This window comes from Idiotropiscis lumnitzeri, chromosome 13 (assembly GCF_059441095.1).
Source record: "Idiotropiscis lumnitzeri isolate Australia: NSW breed Sydney's pygmy pipehorse chromosome 13, RoL_Ilum_1.0, whole genome shotgun sequence".
Lineage (NCBI taxonomy): Eukaryota > Metazoa > Chordata > Actinopteri > Syngnathiformes > Syngnathidae > Idiotropiscis > Idiotropiscis lumnitzeri.
Genome location: NC_142403.1, coordinates 6345187 through 6362382, shown reverse-complemented (window position 1 = coordinate 6362382; position 17196 = coordinate 6345187). Strand labels below are relative to the sequence as shown.

The following is a 17196-nucleotide window of genomic DNA, read 5'->3' as shown; positions in this document are numbered from 1 at the left end:
GCAATAACAATCGCAATCTGATGCCGTTGCTGAGCAACAAACCTGCTCAACACGTGGGTTGCTGCTCCAACAAACAACAACAACGGACACGTATTCCGCCTTTTTCTTACTTTGCCGCTGTTAAAAGACTTCAAGGAGGAAGAAAAAAAATCTGAAAATCTTAAACGCTCAAGTGAGATGTCACAAGACTCAATACTTTTTGGAACGTGCTTCCAATATGGAGGCTGCACCTGAAATGAACTTGACAAAATTCCAGAATTTCTTTGTAACGCAAAAAAAATCAATATAAATTATAAATCCGTTAACGAGAGAAGCAGGAGGGAGATCCTGTTGCTGAGGCAGTATGGCACTTGTAGGAGAGGAGGTAGAAAAATATCTAACTGAAATAAGTACAGTCGCTTTGCAGAAAACAGAACGGACTCCAGTGCTCCTAAAGCAGATCTCTATTAGCAGATGCTCTGTAGTGGTTTGCAGATCCTTTAGATGGAAGACAACTCCTTTAAATGGAAAGTCATTTGATTCTTAACAACACAGGCTAAATGGATGCATGTGTGAGTCAGTGAATAGGCTTGTGTCATCAGGAGCGATTGTTCTGGTCAGCAACTGGGGCGAGGCAAAGCAAAAGAAGAAAATAAAAAAGCATGAAGACACAAAGTGTTCCCAGACTACTGTTATCACTGTCTCTTTGTGATGCTAACAGCTAATGGCTAGCAACTAGCACGTCATCTCTGTGGCAATCCATTTGGTGGTCGGAGGTAGAGTGCTGCAAAAATATATATCCAGCAGTTGAATGGAGACGTAGAGGCAGAGGTTGTGGGTCAATGAAAAACGGAAGGCGACGAGAAGTGGCTCCACGCAAGCATTTGTGTTGGCAAGGAAGAACAGAATGTAAATAATAATAAAAAAAAAAGATTTATTCCTCCACGTCCAAATGGCTGATGGTACGCCTTACATTCTGGGAGTGAGGAGTGATGTGGATGATGACGGTAAAGCAGGAAAGGGAGGGAGCTGGACCCAGATAGAGCGAGGGGGGTGACAGTGGAGAGGAGAACGCGATGGAGGGAGGGAGGGAGAAGGGGAAAGAATGCCGTCATGGCTGGCCAATAGGAGGCTGGTAGTGGAATCCTCTTCCGCCCTCCTCATATCCTCATTTGTTCCCAATGCCATGTATTGCATCTCTATCTGTTAAAGAATATAATCTTGCTAAGATATTGAACAGGAATGCATAATTGTTTTATAATGATTACGTAAAATATCAACAGTATCAGAACATTGTAGGCATTGTTTAAATAATAATAATAATAATATTGCCTTTATTAGTCCCACAATGGGGAAATTCGAGATTCGAACCCAGGCCTCCTGGGGAGACTGGGTCCTGAACGCGGCGCCTTAGACCACTCGGCCATCCTGGCCAATCAGCAAAGGCTGATTGCTTTCATTTAGTTTGTTTGTTGTCAACTACACAGCTATTAAGGGAGACAATTTTAATTCAATAATAATAATAATAATAATAATAATAAAAATAATAAAAATAATAATAATAATTTGATATTTTCTGATTTTGTAGTGCAATATATTTCATGTTCATGATAATCAGCACATGCCAGAAATAGAGAATGACAATTTTAAATGCATTACTACTTACTACTACAAATTCAACTATTTAATCGAATCTAGGGACATATTTATTACTTTTATTTATTGAGGGAAAAAAATCCCTTCTACAAGTGTACTATGAATGTGGACAGCACAATTCTCTTAAAAAGTGAGCTTTTGACACCAGCAAAAAATACATTACTGCACAGGACTGATTGTAGGAGAGAACATTATTTTGGACACCATCACTGACAAATGACCAAAAACAAGCCAATGTGTAATACAGCGCACACTGGGCAATTAATTTTACTAGATCACTTATTAATTGTACTCAAAAATGAAAATAAAAAAAAAACTAAAATCAATAAATACTATGTCAAATTGATTAATAGGAACACATGTTGGCAGTACAAACTTATATTTGCAATGTAGGTAAATTAATTTGAGTAGATTGATAATTCTATTTTCGGTGGACGGTCTGGAATTACTTATTGATTGGACCAAATATAAGTTCCAATATTTGTATTTAAAAAAAATGTACATCTTGTTCTTAAATATTATTACTAACACATATTATACAAAAGCATCGTCTTACATTACACCTCACACGATGTATCTCAAGTTCCTCATTACAAGTTAATTTTGCATGCAATGGTTGCAAATTTAACATTTTCCTTTGAAAATGTTCAATCATTAATTAATCAGTTGATCACTGATTCAAAAAAAGTGACTTAAAAGTAATAAGTAACGTATTACTCGTATGAAGATGGCAATATTGTAAAGAAACATTACTTTCAAATGCACTAACTACAAATATGAAACAATACTAAATATATTACATTTTTCTTGTATGATGACTTTTAGATTCCGGAGACTGATGTGAACCTGGTGAGATGTGTTGCTGTGAACGATGGCTGGAACTGAGAGCGGTATGACTAGACTTTTAAGCACAATTCATATTGAGGTCATTATTTTGTTGCTGTTAAGAGTCTAATTTTATTTTCTTATATCCATTATGGAATCCAATGCATACCGGAAACAACAAGCCTACATGACAAGAAGATAGCTTGTTCTCTGTGCGCTTTTAAAAGTTCTGCAATAGATTAATAAAGATGATTGATGATTGGCCACAATGAATCATCCGTACACAACATGACTCTATTGAATGAATCGATACAACCAGCCACAAAAAGATCCGCTAACACAACAAACAGAAATTCCACACCACTCAGACAAAAACAACAAAGTGATAGAGATCACCCTTACAGTCCTTTTATACTGCGGGTTCTTTTGGTGTACTGACATATAAATGCTGACTACCTGCCAGCTGTACATTTAGCTTGTTTAGGATAGTCAAAGCACCAGAAGTAACCCAAAGTGTTGATAGTGACCATATACCACACACATTAAGTATGACACAAGGCAGAGCAGCTTAAGAGTGTGTCCCCATCCCTTGTATCAAATTGTGTAAAGAGCCACTGTACTGTTCAATTTTGCAAAACATCATTAAAGCACTGTACATGAGATAATGGATATCTCAATGATATCTGCTTGATGCTGCTTTGTGTTTTAGTTCAACCTGTATTTGGACAGGGAAGAAAAAATGTCGCTGGCTGTAACAATTCAGTTCTCTTAAATGGAAGGCGTGTCAATGACTGTGTTGGGGATCACTAACCTTGAGCAGAGCCAAGGCAACATTGAAGATGATGTTCAGACCCTGGAACACAACCGATTTGAATATATAAATACATGTGCATAATGATTAGAATATAAAACGAGGTAAAAATGAAACATTTTATTTGCTGGCACATTAAAATGAGGAACACATTAAAAGCGCATTCATATTTGATTTACAGGCTCGCACATTGATCACATGTGATTACGACGAATGAAGAGAATGTAGAGCTGCCAGCTCTGCGGGAACACCCACGTTGCCTTAGTCTCTGTGATGAGTTCACATGGCAACAAAGAGCTAAAAATATCCAGACGGCACTAAAAATAAGGAAAGCAAGGAGGAGCTCTGTCTTTACACACTGAGTTGTAGAGGCCTCAAGATGGCGCTAGAGTCTTCACGATCATGCTACGATGCTGAGTCAAGATCAGAGAGGTTTCTGTTAGAGGAACGTGTGGAAAAATGGAATGGATTGATTGGTACAGGGAGGTTAAATTCGCAGAAAGTGGGGTTGTGGTTACAGACTGGGAACATAACAGACAAATAGTAAAGGAGGAATGCAATTCACCGGAAGATACTCGTTGTGGAAAATGCTAAACGTTTGTGTTTTTAACACATTCACAAATAATAAGCAGTGTTACATCCACATTGAATAAGCTGTTAATTATAAAGTGTCAGTCTGCCATCGATTTTGTGATTTGGTGAAACTTGACAGGGCACTTGAATTGGTGTCATGTCCCTGAAATGGTGCCACAGGAGTTGCAGTGGGAACTGACTGAACTCCAATGTGACATAATGTTAAAGAAGAAGTTCAACTCCCTTAAACTGGAAGAGTTTTATGCTTCATTAAGCGCAGACAAATATCCAAACATTAGAAAGATGGCCCAGAGGATTCTGGTGTTGTTTGGCTCTACTTAAGTGTGCAAACAGACTTTTAGTGTGAGTACCTCACAGTTCCCAGTTTAGTGATGAACATCTCAAATCAGTTCTGAGAATCGCTCAACAGAATTACGACCAAAAGTCTCAAAGGGCTTCACATGTCCACAATTACAAATATTAACGACATCCCCTGATCTTAACATTCAAGAGGGCAAGAAAAGAATTTATATGAACAAAAAAACAAAATAAGAAAAAGACACGGGATCATTTGCCACCCGTGTGTATGTCCAAGCAATTAAGGGACAAAGAGTTGGTTTGCTCTCATGCATACGGGCTATGTGGTCAGACATTTAGAACATGAATATCTGCCCGGTCCAGTCAATAAAATATAGCCAAGTGTACTATAAGTAGGAAAATAATGCTGCAAAGTCATTTGTGTTTACTCTTTATACTAACTGTATAGTCAATAAATATCTCCTGTTCGCAACAATTCGGCCCTGCGCCAAACTATTTCTATTTCCAATGGTGGGTGTTTAACAAGGAAAAAGTGAACACAGACCGGTGATGGGATAGAGAAAATGATACATGAGGAGAACAGCTGTCAGAGTAGCGGGAGATGAGAATGGAGGTTTAACGAACAGATTCTTATCATGCGGTTCAATGGCTGAGAAAAACCTGGTAAGCTTCTTATTGTTCTGCTGGGGGCCAGTAGGAGAGCAGAAAGAGTGGGAGGAATGAATAAAAAAAAATAAAGAAAATAAATAAATAAAAAGGCATGAAAAAAATTACTACAGGTAACAGGATAGTTGTAAGGATTATGATCAAGAAATCAATACAACTACATTATATTTACAGCACTACAAACGTTTCTCTAATTGTATTATGCAATTGCTTATGTTTGTTATGTATCTTTTTGGTCTGTTCAAATTCACGTTTCTTATTCTCATTAGAGCAACGATACGACAACCATATAAAACTGAACCCTCACAAGCGCATATGCCTACGCCCAGGCAGAGCTGTGAGGAAAAAGTGCAAAATAACGTGTGGCATCCTATTTGTGTAGATTTGTCCATCTGTTGGTTGACAGATTGCTTCCTAGTGAATGAAGGATGAAATGTCATTATGAATATGATTCCTGTAGAGTAGAAAACTGCGTCGATGCTATGAAGACTATACATTTACTTTCCATACAGTTTACATAATGCTCACATGGGTCATGGCTGTGCTGTAGCCTATCCTTCGAACACTAGATGTCTCCTTGTTAATAAATTATAGACCCAACTCAAACCTTCCCTTCTTCACCAAGATTGTTGGTAAAGTGGTTTTTAATCAACCCAGTAAATTCCAATCAAGATTAAGACCTCATTACAAAACAGAAAACTCTCTTCTTAAAGTACTAAAGGACATAAGATTGAACACTGACGCAGGGACAGTGTTGGTGCTAGTCAGAATGGATCTCGGTGCACCATTTAAGACAATTGATCACAACATATTGTTGAACAGTTTGGAAACTTGGGTGGGAAACAATTGAACAGTCCTAAATTAGTTCAGGTCCGATTTAGAGAAAAGGAGTACCTTTGTGACCATTGGAAGTTTTGAATGTCAGCGAATGGCCGAGACTGGGGTGTCCCTCAAGGGTCAATCGTCGGACCCTTTCTATTCAGTCTGCATTTGGTACCTTTGGGTCAATTGCTTCAGAGCACCAATGTTAGCTAGAATGGTTATGCAGATGACACACTGCTATATTTATCAAAGTCCCCAAACGACATCAGATCAATTTAAGCATTGTGTCACTCTCTAGAACAAAATTATGAAAGAAAATTCCTTCTGCTAAACCAAAACAAAATGGAGGGAATTGTTTTCAGCAATACAGAAAATAGGATTAATGCCAGAAAACACCTGGAGTCATTGTATTTAGAAACCAAAGGCCAAGTCAGAAATCTTGGGGGGCAATAGACTGACCTAACTTTTAACAGTCATATCAAATCAATCACTAAAACAGCCCTTTAGCACTTGAAAAATGTATCCAGGCGGCTTGCTTTTTACGCATACCTTTTATTAAGGTACACTTAAACAATTTGAAATATTTTCTTTTCTTTAAGTTGATTTAGAATCTTACTTTTGTTTCTTTACTTATAAATACTCGTAATGTTTGTATGCAAACACAGGGAGAACATGCAAACTCCACAAAGGAAGACCGGAACCCGGATTCAAACCCTCAACCTCAGTACTGTGAGGATGTGCCAACACCTCGGCCATCTTCTAGACTAAAAAGCTTGAAATAAATGGATCAATCATTCATTCACATCCTCACCATATTTTTCTTGCTGTATGCTCCACCTCTGTGTAAAGATTGATCGGAATCAATATTCGTCCTTCTATTGACTGTTAAATTAAACAGTCAAAAACGACTGCTATGAAAAAGGTCTTGCTTAATGTGTGAGACGAAACCCTGGATCACAGGACTAGGTGGCATTCCAAATGTAATCAAGGAAGACACTTTGCGATGCTACCTTTAATAAATGGGATGAGGTGATTTGAAAGAAAGAGTAATTCAATCTCTTGTGATGACACTGAATAATTTTAGGCATGAGATGTGATATTAAGGAGCTGCTGAGGGAAGGCTTTGTTTTGATGCTCTCATCTACTTAACCAAGTGCATATGATTGGGTTATGGTGTTGTAAAGGCCTTTAAGTGCTCTGTCAAGACAAATGTTATTAATGCACGCACGCACTTACGTACTATTATACCCATTACTAATAAAGTATGTACTGTAAAAAAGGGGGGAAAAAAGAAAGAAAACAGCTCCAGCATTAAAGAACTTATTTTACAGACAGAATTGTTTCTAAATTTTGACTGTCAGAACCTGGTAAGGATTCCTACTAACTTTGTATTTACAATTGGATCAAACTAAAAGCTTGATAGACACTACTTTATTGATGAGTCCGTGTTGACAGATCAGATCAAAGGACAGGATGCGTACACTATGGATTGGTGCTGATGGTCATATAGCTGTAAGGCCTTCGACTTCGGACCTTGATACTTGCTGTGTATGATTCATATTCCCTTTCTGTTGTCCTTTTTTCCTTCTAGTTGACAACTGCCCCTACTAACTACTAATTAACCTTTGGCCATTCTACGTAATCCTTCCTTTCTTTTTACTTTTATTGAGAAACAAAATAGCCCAAGAAGAATTATAGTGGACTGCTTCCAACTGTACCTCACAAAGTAGAAGATCAGTGATGTGGAAAACCATGCAAAGAGGGAACTTGGCAGTGAAGAGGGTGAGGAACCACTGGGAGGCATACATGTGTGCCTCCAGGTTCAGTTCTTGGAAATGGGACCACAGTTCGGGTATCTGTTCCTAGAAAAGAACAAGGGTAGTGGGGGGAAAGATGAGGGACTTCATAAATAGGAAAACAAAATCAAGTGCAAACAATCAGTGTAAACCGAATTATACAATACAGTGGACCCCGGCTATTCGCAAAGAATAGTGACCAGACCAACCCGTGAATAACAAGAAATCCATATATAATTGACGCACATTATAAATGCGATTGAAGGGGTAAATTATTTATCTAAAAAAAAAAAAAATGGGATAAACCCCCAATAAGCGTTTTTCTGAATTTCGGCTTTGGAAACAAGTTTAGCAAATAACGAAGACAGGACCGGATACCGCCTCGCACGTATTGACTGGATATTAACGTCACACCTACATATTGTAGTCACAAAAAAAATGTGGGCGGACGATAAAGTAAGGTATGTTTTGGGGGACGAAGAAATTCATATTTTGCTAGAATCAATAAAAAAACGAAGCCAGGATCACTTATTGCTGACAGACAGCTGAGTATCTTGTGACAGAGAGATGGTTTGAGATGACATCTCATGGCAGTCTCCCCACCTCTTAATATTAGTAAATGTAAATGATTATAAGTCCCAGGTTTGTTTCACGCATTTTCACAAAATTTGTTTAAACATTTCAAAACATCAGAATTGAAACCCCATATGTGACAGTTTTTGGCTAAAATTCCTCTAGGTTAAAAAAAATTCAAGCACACGTAACCTGTTTTTCCAGAACTGTTGAAATCAGCCTGTTTTAAATTTGACAAACGAGCCAATCCCACGCCTTTCTATTAAGAGGGGGGCCAATTTGAGTACAGCTTTGCATTACCACAATGACCAGGAGTATAACTTCAACGTTAGTGGCTAGTTGTGCTTTTGGCCCCAAGTCTGAAAAAAAACAAAAAACATCTGTATGCAAATCGTATACAGTCATCCCACAATCCTCCATATGGCTAGTGACGCGCATGATTGGTAACAGTACATTCACAACTTCGCTTCAAGCCAGTGACGCATTGTTTGCATCTGCCGCCGGCGGCATGCTAGTGAGAGTTAGCACTTCTGTTACGATCCTATTCAATCCTATAATTAATCAAGACACAAATCCTCAAATCAAGTCTAAGTGCTTTGGTAACCTTTTAAAGAAATACGATTACACCATGTTTTCCTTCAAGTGTGAGAAAAAGAAGGATAATCCATCAAGGATGCTTTCTCTCGTGCAGGTCGGCCAGGGACGCGGAGGAAGGCTGCGAGTACGGAAGACCACACGACAGGTCTGTCTGTTTTCAAACCCATTCCGTTTTATTTTCATGCTTCTGCACATATAAACTCAGGTCACTTCATACCAAAATGCACGTGGGAGTGAGCATGTTGTGTGGTATACTACAGTTGAATGTAGTAACGTAGCAATCATGACATAACGACATTATTATTTTATATATTGTAATAAAACTGCATGAGGCAAATAGTAACTGCCTGTATACATACATTATTTGGTGTTCTATAATACATATTTCTTCAACCTCGCAGTGGTACCACAACTTTTTGCAGCAAGTACCACCTAAAAAAAGTAGTGGGCCCAAGTGTTCTTAAAATCAAGGCAGAGGTTTAATTTCTAAAAAAAAAACACGTATTGTAAGCCTCTGCAACAGTAAGCGCAGTTCAACGCTAACTATGGATGAAGGAAAATGAAAATGTACTAAGTAAATAACTATGTACTGAAAATGTTGAATGAAAATCAGATGCCAATAAATAAATAAAAAAGACCCAGTGAAGTAAGTTGTGTGTTTTTAAATAAGTTGAATATGTTGGAAGGTAAGAGTTGCGAACATCGACAAAGACAGAGGTCATGCATAGTGTAAGCAAAACAGGCGGCACTGCGAGATGTCGTGGCGAACTACAATTACATTTTGCTATGACATTTTTATACACAAGCCTGAGAATGAACATCTTCAGAGACTGGGCATTCCAGAATGTTTGCCAATGCTTGTAAGAGGTCATTTTAAAGTTGCCTGCAAGTCACACATATTAATTTAATATACTATGGTCCAAATTATTATTTACACACAAGACAAGTTTGACAACTAGTTTGATAGGTAAGCCTTATTAAATGAAAATGATTTCAAGAGGTTTTTCCACATAATTAAGCAATTTGGGTTTAGTACATAACAGGAGAAAGGGAGGCTCTTTTTTCTGATGAAAAGTGTTTAATAGTACAATGCTTGATGAAATGAAAGAATGCCGGCCATTTCAAGAAAATCATTGCACTGTTAAATAATTGGTGTGTGACTCAGAGAGCGAAAGAGTTCTTTCCAATATAGGCATAAAAAGGAATGTCTGTCATGCAAATGCATTGGATTAAGAGGGCAGCCGAAAAAAACAAATCCACTGAGGAGTTGCAAGCAGGTATTTGAAGCTAGCGTCTCTGCCGTCCGTAGAACCTTTGCAGACAGGCAGCAATTAACCATGGGCTTACAATTTAAATGCATGTGACGGTTGTCAAGGTCATATTAAAGAGTGACCCTTAAAACATCGGCATGGATGTTTTTGCTCAAATTAGCATTTTTTTTTAAAGAGAAATACAACAGATTTTGTATCGAACTCTTTGCAATCTATTTTCTAGTTCAATTGTTACATATGATAATTGTTTATAGTAAATAATTTTGCACAAACAACACTGCTGTCATTGTGATTATTCAATAAAATCCCACGATTATGAAAGATAATTTACAATAATTGTTGATGATTCCAACATTAACTGTAAATTTTTCATTTAGGAAAACGAAGGAAAACCTAATATAATAATCTGGAACAAATTGTAAATTAAAATGACAAGAAGCTATACTGTATGGTAGCTACAACTGTTCTTGTAGCTAACGACGGGTTATTGAAACATGAAATGTGAAGAAATGACTCACTAATAAACACTATTATTGCAATCGGTGTAGTGCATTGTTTTGCTTTCAGGCACATATTAAAATTCTCTTTTCGTCTCGCTTTTGCCAGGAGGCATTAAATCAACTTACCGTGCGATATGGAAAACTAAATCGTAGTCAACCCCTTTTTACATGCAAATGTATGTCACTCAATCAAGTCAGGCCATAACTATTACCGAGCATCAATTCAGGCGGTAGATTTCAATCATTTAGAAATGATTGTATCACTTTGTACCTGCATGAGCTTTTCAAGCTGATAGAACTTGCAGTGAAGATCTTCAAAGTTGTTTTTGTAGAGAGCTCTGAGGCCATACTCGAACATGATTTTCACCAACACACAAAAGGCCTGTTCCTCAGGCATCTGAAACAACAGTAATAATTCATGGATACTCTTTGAAATGGGGATTTGTATTCGAAATAAAAAATATACCATTTATCACACACGGTTGTCGGACATTGAGAATTTACTGCAAGGTGCAACCCCCTAGGGCACATATCTGGTTTTAAACATTTTGTAGTGTAACATACGGAGAAAAAAATACTTGCTATTAATTTTCTAAAAAGACTTCTAATTTGAAATAATTAAGAACAAATGTGTGAATTAGTGATAGACCGATTATCAGGGCCAATATTTGACATTTTGACGATAATCGGCATCGAACTTCTGTTAACTTTCAAGGCCGATAAATTAAAAGCTGGTTCATCTTGACTCACAGTAGCATCTCACTCTCTCTCTCTCTCTCTCACGCTCTCTCTCTCTCTCTCTCTCTCTCTCACTCACTCTCACTCTCTCACTCTCACTCACTCACTCACTCACTCACTCACTCACTCACTCTCTCTCTCTCTCATTCTCTCTCTCTCATTTCGCTCTCTCTCTCTCTCTCATTCTCTCTCTCTGCTGTGCTTGTGGCCCTGCCCGCAGAAGCAGATTGGCCAGCCCACAGCACCATCTGATTGGTTCCTTGTTAAGTGGCTAGCAGCCAATAGCTGTATCATCTGTTTGTTTTTTTTCACCTCGAGTCACACGCACTACGCGACAGGTCCCGCGAGGAGGGCCAGGTGAGGCAACAGACTTTGCAGAAATTGCAATAAATGTCAGTCTACTACAAAGCACAACTAATAGAAACACTATTTGCCGTAGTCAATTTTAAAGAGGTGTTTGTATTCATTGTACCATAAGACGTGCAGCTGAGCCTGGGAGTGCCGTGCACTTTTTGTTAGACTTTTAAAACTAAGGTGTCTATTTTCGAAGATCTATAAAAGCTTTAACATGTTGTAAATCACTAAAGTTGTTTATTAAACGTGCTTGAAGGCATTTAAACTAAGTCAAGTTTTTTTTTTTTTTTTTTTTTTTACAAAATGTTGACACCATTTTACCCCTTTTTTTAACAAATCAATACTAGCTTCAAATATCAGTTATTGGCCTCCACGACTACTAATAATCAGGATTGGCCCTGAAAAAACGTATCGGTCTATCACTAACATTTATTACCGCGCCTATGTTTTTGGATGAAAATGTGAGTTCTGGTGAGTCTCATGGGAGTGTGCAGTGTTACACAAAGGCATTCGCTCTCGCTCACACACACACACACGCACAGAAGCCATGAGGTGGCATTTTATCTGTGACAGTTTGTGTTTGGGCCTGAATGTGCTGCAGGTGAACCTGAGCGCCTATTAATATTCTTGACATCTTCTCTATAACCTCAGCTTCTTGCTTCTCTTTAACCCGCCTGCCTTCTTCCTCAACACATACTTACATTTTTAGCCACACTGCCTAACTTCTAGAGCTGCACGATACATTGAAAAAAATGGCCAGTGCAATATGCATATCACAAAGATGTGCAACATATATACATTGTAAGTTAATTAATTAGCGAATAATACACTGAGCCACTTATTTTGCTGCATGAAAAATTTCTTTAGGTACATGTTTAATATCGCAATAATATCAATATTGCAATCTCCAACATCACCAATATCGTGCAGCCCTACTAACTTCCCACTCTTGCCCCAATTTTCTAAGTGTATTTGCTGTCTTTCCTTTGAGAGCTAACTCCCATAACTTCATCTCCTCACTTTTTGTCCTAATGTCTCTCCGTATGGTTCCTCCTGCAGACCTCGCCGGTCTCCCACATGCTTTCTCCTCTTTAACCTTGGCTCATGTCATTTGGACTCCAACCAGACGTCCGCCACACGATTTTCATCAATCTACGGGCACTGTCATGTATGCTGGTACTCCTCCTTGATTCTTAAGCACGTTACCTCTGGCAGTCTTTCACCTCCCTGTGTTGGTATTTTGGCTCACACGACGTTGCAGAATTGTTTTAAATCGGATTCAAGTCTGGATTTCAACTTGACCATGTCATAAGCTTAGCGTTTATTTCTTTATTTTATATTTTTCTTTTGCATTTAACATAAAGTGTCTTAAAGGGTGGTTAACGTTGTCATTGGTCAGGATTTGAACACCGGTCACTTCAATGTGGCTGCTGGCATTTTGACAGCCTACCTGAACAGTTTTCTCATCCTTTCATCAATTTTGAAGGTGAAGTCCAGTTTTATTAATGTAAGTTTTATGCTATATTTTTGCCACATGACAATGACTGTCTTCTTTTTGTTCAAACTTATATTTAATAAATTACAAATTCCATGACACCCTTTTCATGATGGACACCTTTAAATGATAAGCTCCCACTAATATTGTGAGAGCACTGTGCTTGACTATGACTATGCTAAGATGTGACTACAAAAATGTCAGGAAAAGCATACTAAAACAGTGCTAGCCTTCTACCACTCGTCCATCGAGAGCCTGCTGACGTACTGTGTCTCCACCTGGTACAGCGGCTGCACTGAGGCGGACAGAGTGAGGCTCCAGAGGACGGTCAAAACAGCGCAAAGGATTATTGGCTGCCCTCTCCCCTCACTATCGGACATCTACACCGCCCGGTGCCTCAGAAGGGCTCTCAACATCGTCAAAGACAATACCCACCCAAACTCACACCTGTTCGACCTGATGCCCTCTGGCAGGCGCTACAGATGCATCAAATCGAGGACCAATAGACTGAGAAACAGTTTCTTCCCGAGAGCCATCTCCATTCTGAACTCTCACACACACACGAGAACACCCTTACCTTGCAGAACAGCATTGTGATGTGTTTTTATATACACTATTCAGTACTGAATTCCATTGCACTGTCTTATTTATTTATCTAATTTATATATTTGTCTGTATTATTGTTGTATTGCACTGGAGAGGGGAGCCCTCTAATCTCGTTGCACACTTGAGTACAATGACAATAAAGGGATTTCTAATCTAATTCTAATCTAGAACTCTAGCTGAGTAGACAATCACAGATAGGTACTGACTACCATTTAATGAGTTTGATTGGTTGATTCAGAATGCATTCATATCCCGAGTCAAAAGAGGGTTTCACATTGTAGTAGATTTTTTTTTTGGTGTACAGGTTATAGGTTATATTAATGGTGGAAAAATAATTTGAGTTGATTTCTCTCTCTCTCTCTCTCTCTCTCTCTCACACACACGCACACACACGCACCCCCACACCCACGCACGCGCACCCCCCCACATGCCCACACACACACCCACACACACACGCACACAAGGACAAACGTGGTTATTATTTGTCAAACATGTAGAAAGGTTTACTTACATGTAGAAGCAGGACAGCTGCAAGGAATGACTGACCCTGGCAGTAACCAATTTCCTCATCGTAGACAGCATAGGCCTTGGACCAAAGAAAATTAATTATTTGAAAAAGGTAAAAGGAATAATGTATCATAACATAAAATAGCTTCATGAGAAATCGGAATGATTTTAGTAACAAGAGCAGTAATATTGATAGAGATATTGTTCGCATTTTTAGTCACTAATGAGGCACACCTTTTATTTATTTTCTTTTTTTTTTACTTTAAAAGATTGTTGTCTTTTGAGTAAGCACTATTGTTGCATATTTCATCACTGTCACTCTTAATGTTTGACTTCAAAGCCAAACAGTTCAGGAAATCTTGAGCGACTATACATTCTAAGTCCTGGCAATGAAGGAGGCCAAATATTATCTAATTTCATTGCATCTGCACCAATGACAACAAAGTTCGGCTTAGTCAGGCTTTCTGTTCTATTGAAGCATATTTGTGTGCGCGTGGGTGCGCGCATGTGTGTGTGTGTGTCTTTTACTGGTGTTTGGTAAATCAGAGAGAAATGATTGAATTCTCATGTTTTTCTGAGGTGTAACATTTTTCAAATTTGTCTTATCAGGAACCAATACTGATGAGTATCACTGTAACTAGACTAAACAATAGGGGGGAAACAAAGGTGGTACACAAGTCAAAATAACTTTTTTTTTCAGAGCAATTTTACTAATCAACTACTTCATTTGAGGAGCAAATTACTAACTTTGTGTCAAATATTTTTTTAGCTTAATCATCGGCAACTGTAGCAAGAGCTTTATTAAAAAATAAAAATATGACAAGCTCATTCACTCCCATTGAAGGCTATAGAAGCCAAAAAGTACACTCATTTTACCTAGGCTGGCAGTGAATGAGTTAAAAGCGAGGTTGGGAAAACTGGTGAGCACAATGGCCTCCCAGTGCAAAGGTCGGGGGTTCGATTCCGGCTCCGGCTTTCCTGTGTGGAGTTTGCATGTTCTACCCGTGCCTGCGTGGGCTTCCTCCGGGTACTCCGGTTTCCTCCCACATTCCAAAAACATGCATCGCAGGTCGATTGAACACTCTAAATTGCCCCGAGGTATGAGTGTGAGCGCGGATGGTTGTTTGTCTCTGTGTGCCCTGTGATTGGCTGCCAACCAGTTCAGGGTGCACCCCGCCTACTGTCCAAAGACAGCTGGGATAGGCTCCAGCACCCCCCACGACCCTTGTGAGAGGAAGCGGTACAGATAATGGATGGATGAATGAATGTAGGACTGCAGTCATCAAATAATTCAGTATTTGAGTAACCTACCGAAAATTCTATAAAACACTGATAATCAATATTTCGACGGAATACATTTCGCTTTATATCGAACAACCAATTTCTTCCGCCATCATTTATGAGGTAGCCGCTCTCTCTCCTCTCTCTCCCTCTCAATCTCCCGAGTGAAGTCAGAGAGCTGATTCTCTCCCCCTTTCTTAAAAATAAGTATGAGTGTCAAACTCCAGCGCTTGACCAATTTGCCAAATTTAAGGTTTCATGTACAGGTAACTGTGATATCTTGTGGAACTGCCAGGACTCTAATCTCAATGCGGATATGCTTGATAGAGTGTGGTATTCACACCTTCCCAACTCAGCAAGGTGACATGTTGGTTGGCAGATGGATGGGGGAGGTCCTGGTGGGACATATACAACAACAATTACAGCAATAGTTTCCATTCCCTCATCTAACAAGTCAACCATTTGATCCAATAGGTAGTCGCTGTGAAAGAAACCGTTTATCAAACTTCAAACATTTTTTAAACTAAAATACCACATGCTGATAGTAACCTCGACTATAAGCTGTATTCTTCCGTTTTAATGGCTTTGTAGAGTATAAAATGTCTGTCATTCTCAAAGGACAAACCTCAGAATAAAATGTGATGCAAAAAATGCTTTTACTATATTTTAATAAAGCAAAAAAGAAGCAGAAGAGTTGCCTGGATATGAACTAGGACCCTGAAGGATTAATATATTCTCATTCATGATCACTTAAGCAGACAGCATCTGCTAAAGGCAAGAAAATATCCGTATTAATATCTTGAAGTCCTGGCGCCATGAAAATGTTATATATATATCAATATCAAAAACAGTCAAGTAGTAGTGACAGGTTTGGCCGTTTTTTCCCTTAAAAACTCACTGTCAAATTTCCCAGGAGAGAGACACTTAATCCTGATTGCTGAGCAACCACTCGTGCTTATACAGGTTAGATGGAAGCAGGACTGAATGGAACATTAACAAAATGAAGTAGACTGTCACCAGAAAAGTTCACACAGCTCAATTGACCTTTCTTGGAGAATAAAGGTTAAAAAAATTAAAGACTCCACACATATTACTGAGTAGATTCGTGTGTAGATGAATTTACAATGGGTCCTGGATCCTCTGTGCTGTAACCCACTCATGCCTCAAGATCCAGCCAACCTTATCAGCAGCAAATCTACATGAATTTGCATACAAATGAAGGCCAGCTCACCACTGACCTAGTTGGGTTCAGACCGGATGTAAAACCATCCTGACAGGTCCTCCCACAGTGCTGATCATACAAAATATAAAAGTGGGACCATTTAGTCATTCATTCATCCACTCATCTATTATCAAAAACTACATTTGACTTTTGGCCCAAACTCAATTGTGATATCCAGAATTGTGTATTTTGGCACCCGATATTCCATCCAGTAAAACTCTTTTGCTTGAGTAGTATGGATGATGAGTGAAAGTCAACGTTTCGATTAAATCAGCAATTATGTTGACGATTATTAAGAGTCAACCTTGCAAGGCATATGGATTTTACACATTTGTGATTCTCAAACAGATTATTACATTTGTATTGTTGCTGTACTTGATTTTTTTATGCAGCTACCCTTTTTGAATAAAGAATATGAAAAGCTTTTTGTTTAATGTGATGATGTACAGAGACAAAGCATTGGTAATTTAACAGGGTACATATTGTAATTTTCTAAAATGAAAACCCGCAATGCGAGAAGTAGATTTGGGCAAAGAGAATTTAAGGGCAATTCAAACGTTAAGATCTTCCTCTTCATATAACTGTGAGGAATAACTGCAAGAAAAT

The 17196-nt window shown here is 38.5% G+C and overlaps 1 protein-coding gene across 2 annotated transcripts in view; it reads right to left on the bottom strand.

Annotated features, from left to right (window-relative positions):
- rabgap1l (RAB GTPase activating protein 1-like) overlaps window positions 1–17196 on the bottom strand; it is a 97172-nt gene that overhangs the window by 22243 nt on the left and 57733 nt on the right. For both annotated transcript variants that reach the window (XM_088313025.1, XM_088313026.1), the window contains exons 15-18: window positions 14092–14166; window positions 10659–10784; window positions 7369–7512; window positions 3272–3313 (exon numbers count right to left, since the gene is read on the bottom strand). In XM_088313025.1, coding sequence (XP_088169151.1) covers window positions 3272–3313; window positions 7369–7512; window positions 10659–10784; window positions 14092–14166 — 387 coding nt within the window. The remainder of the gene's footprint in view (window positions 1–3271; window positions 3314–7368; window positions 7513–10658; window positions 10785–14091; window positions 14167–17196) is intronic.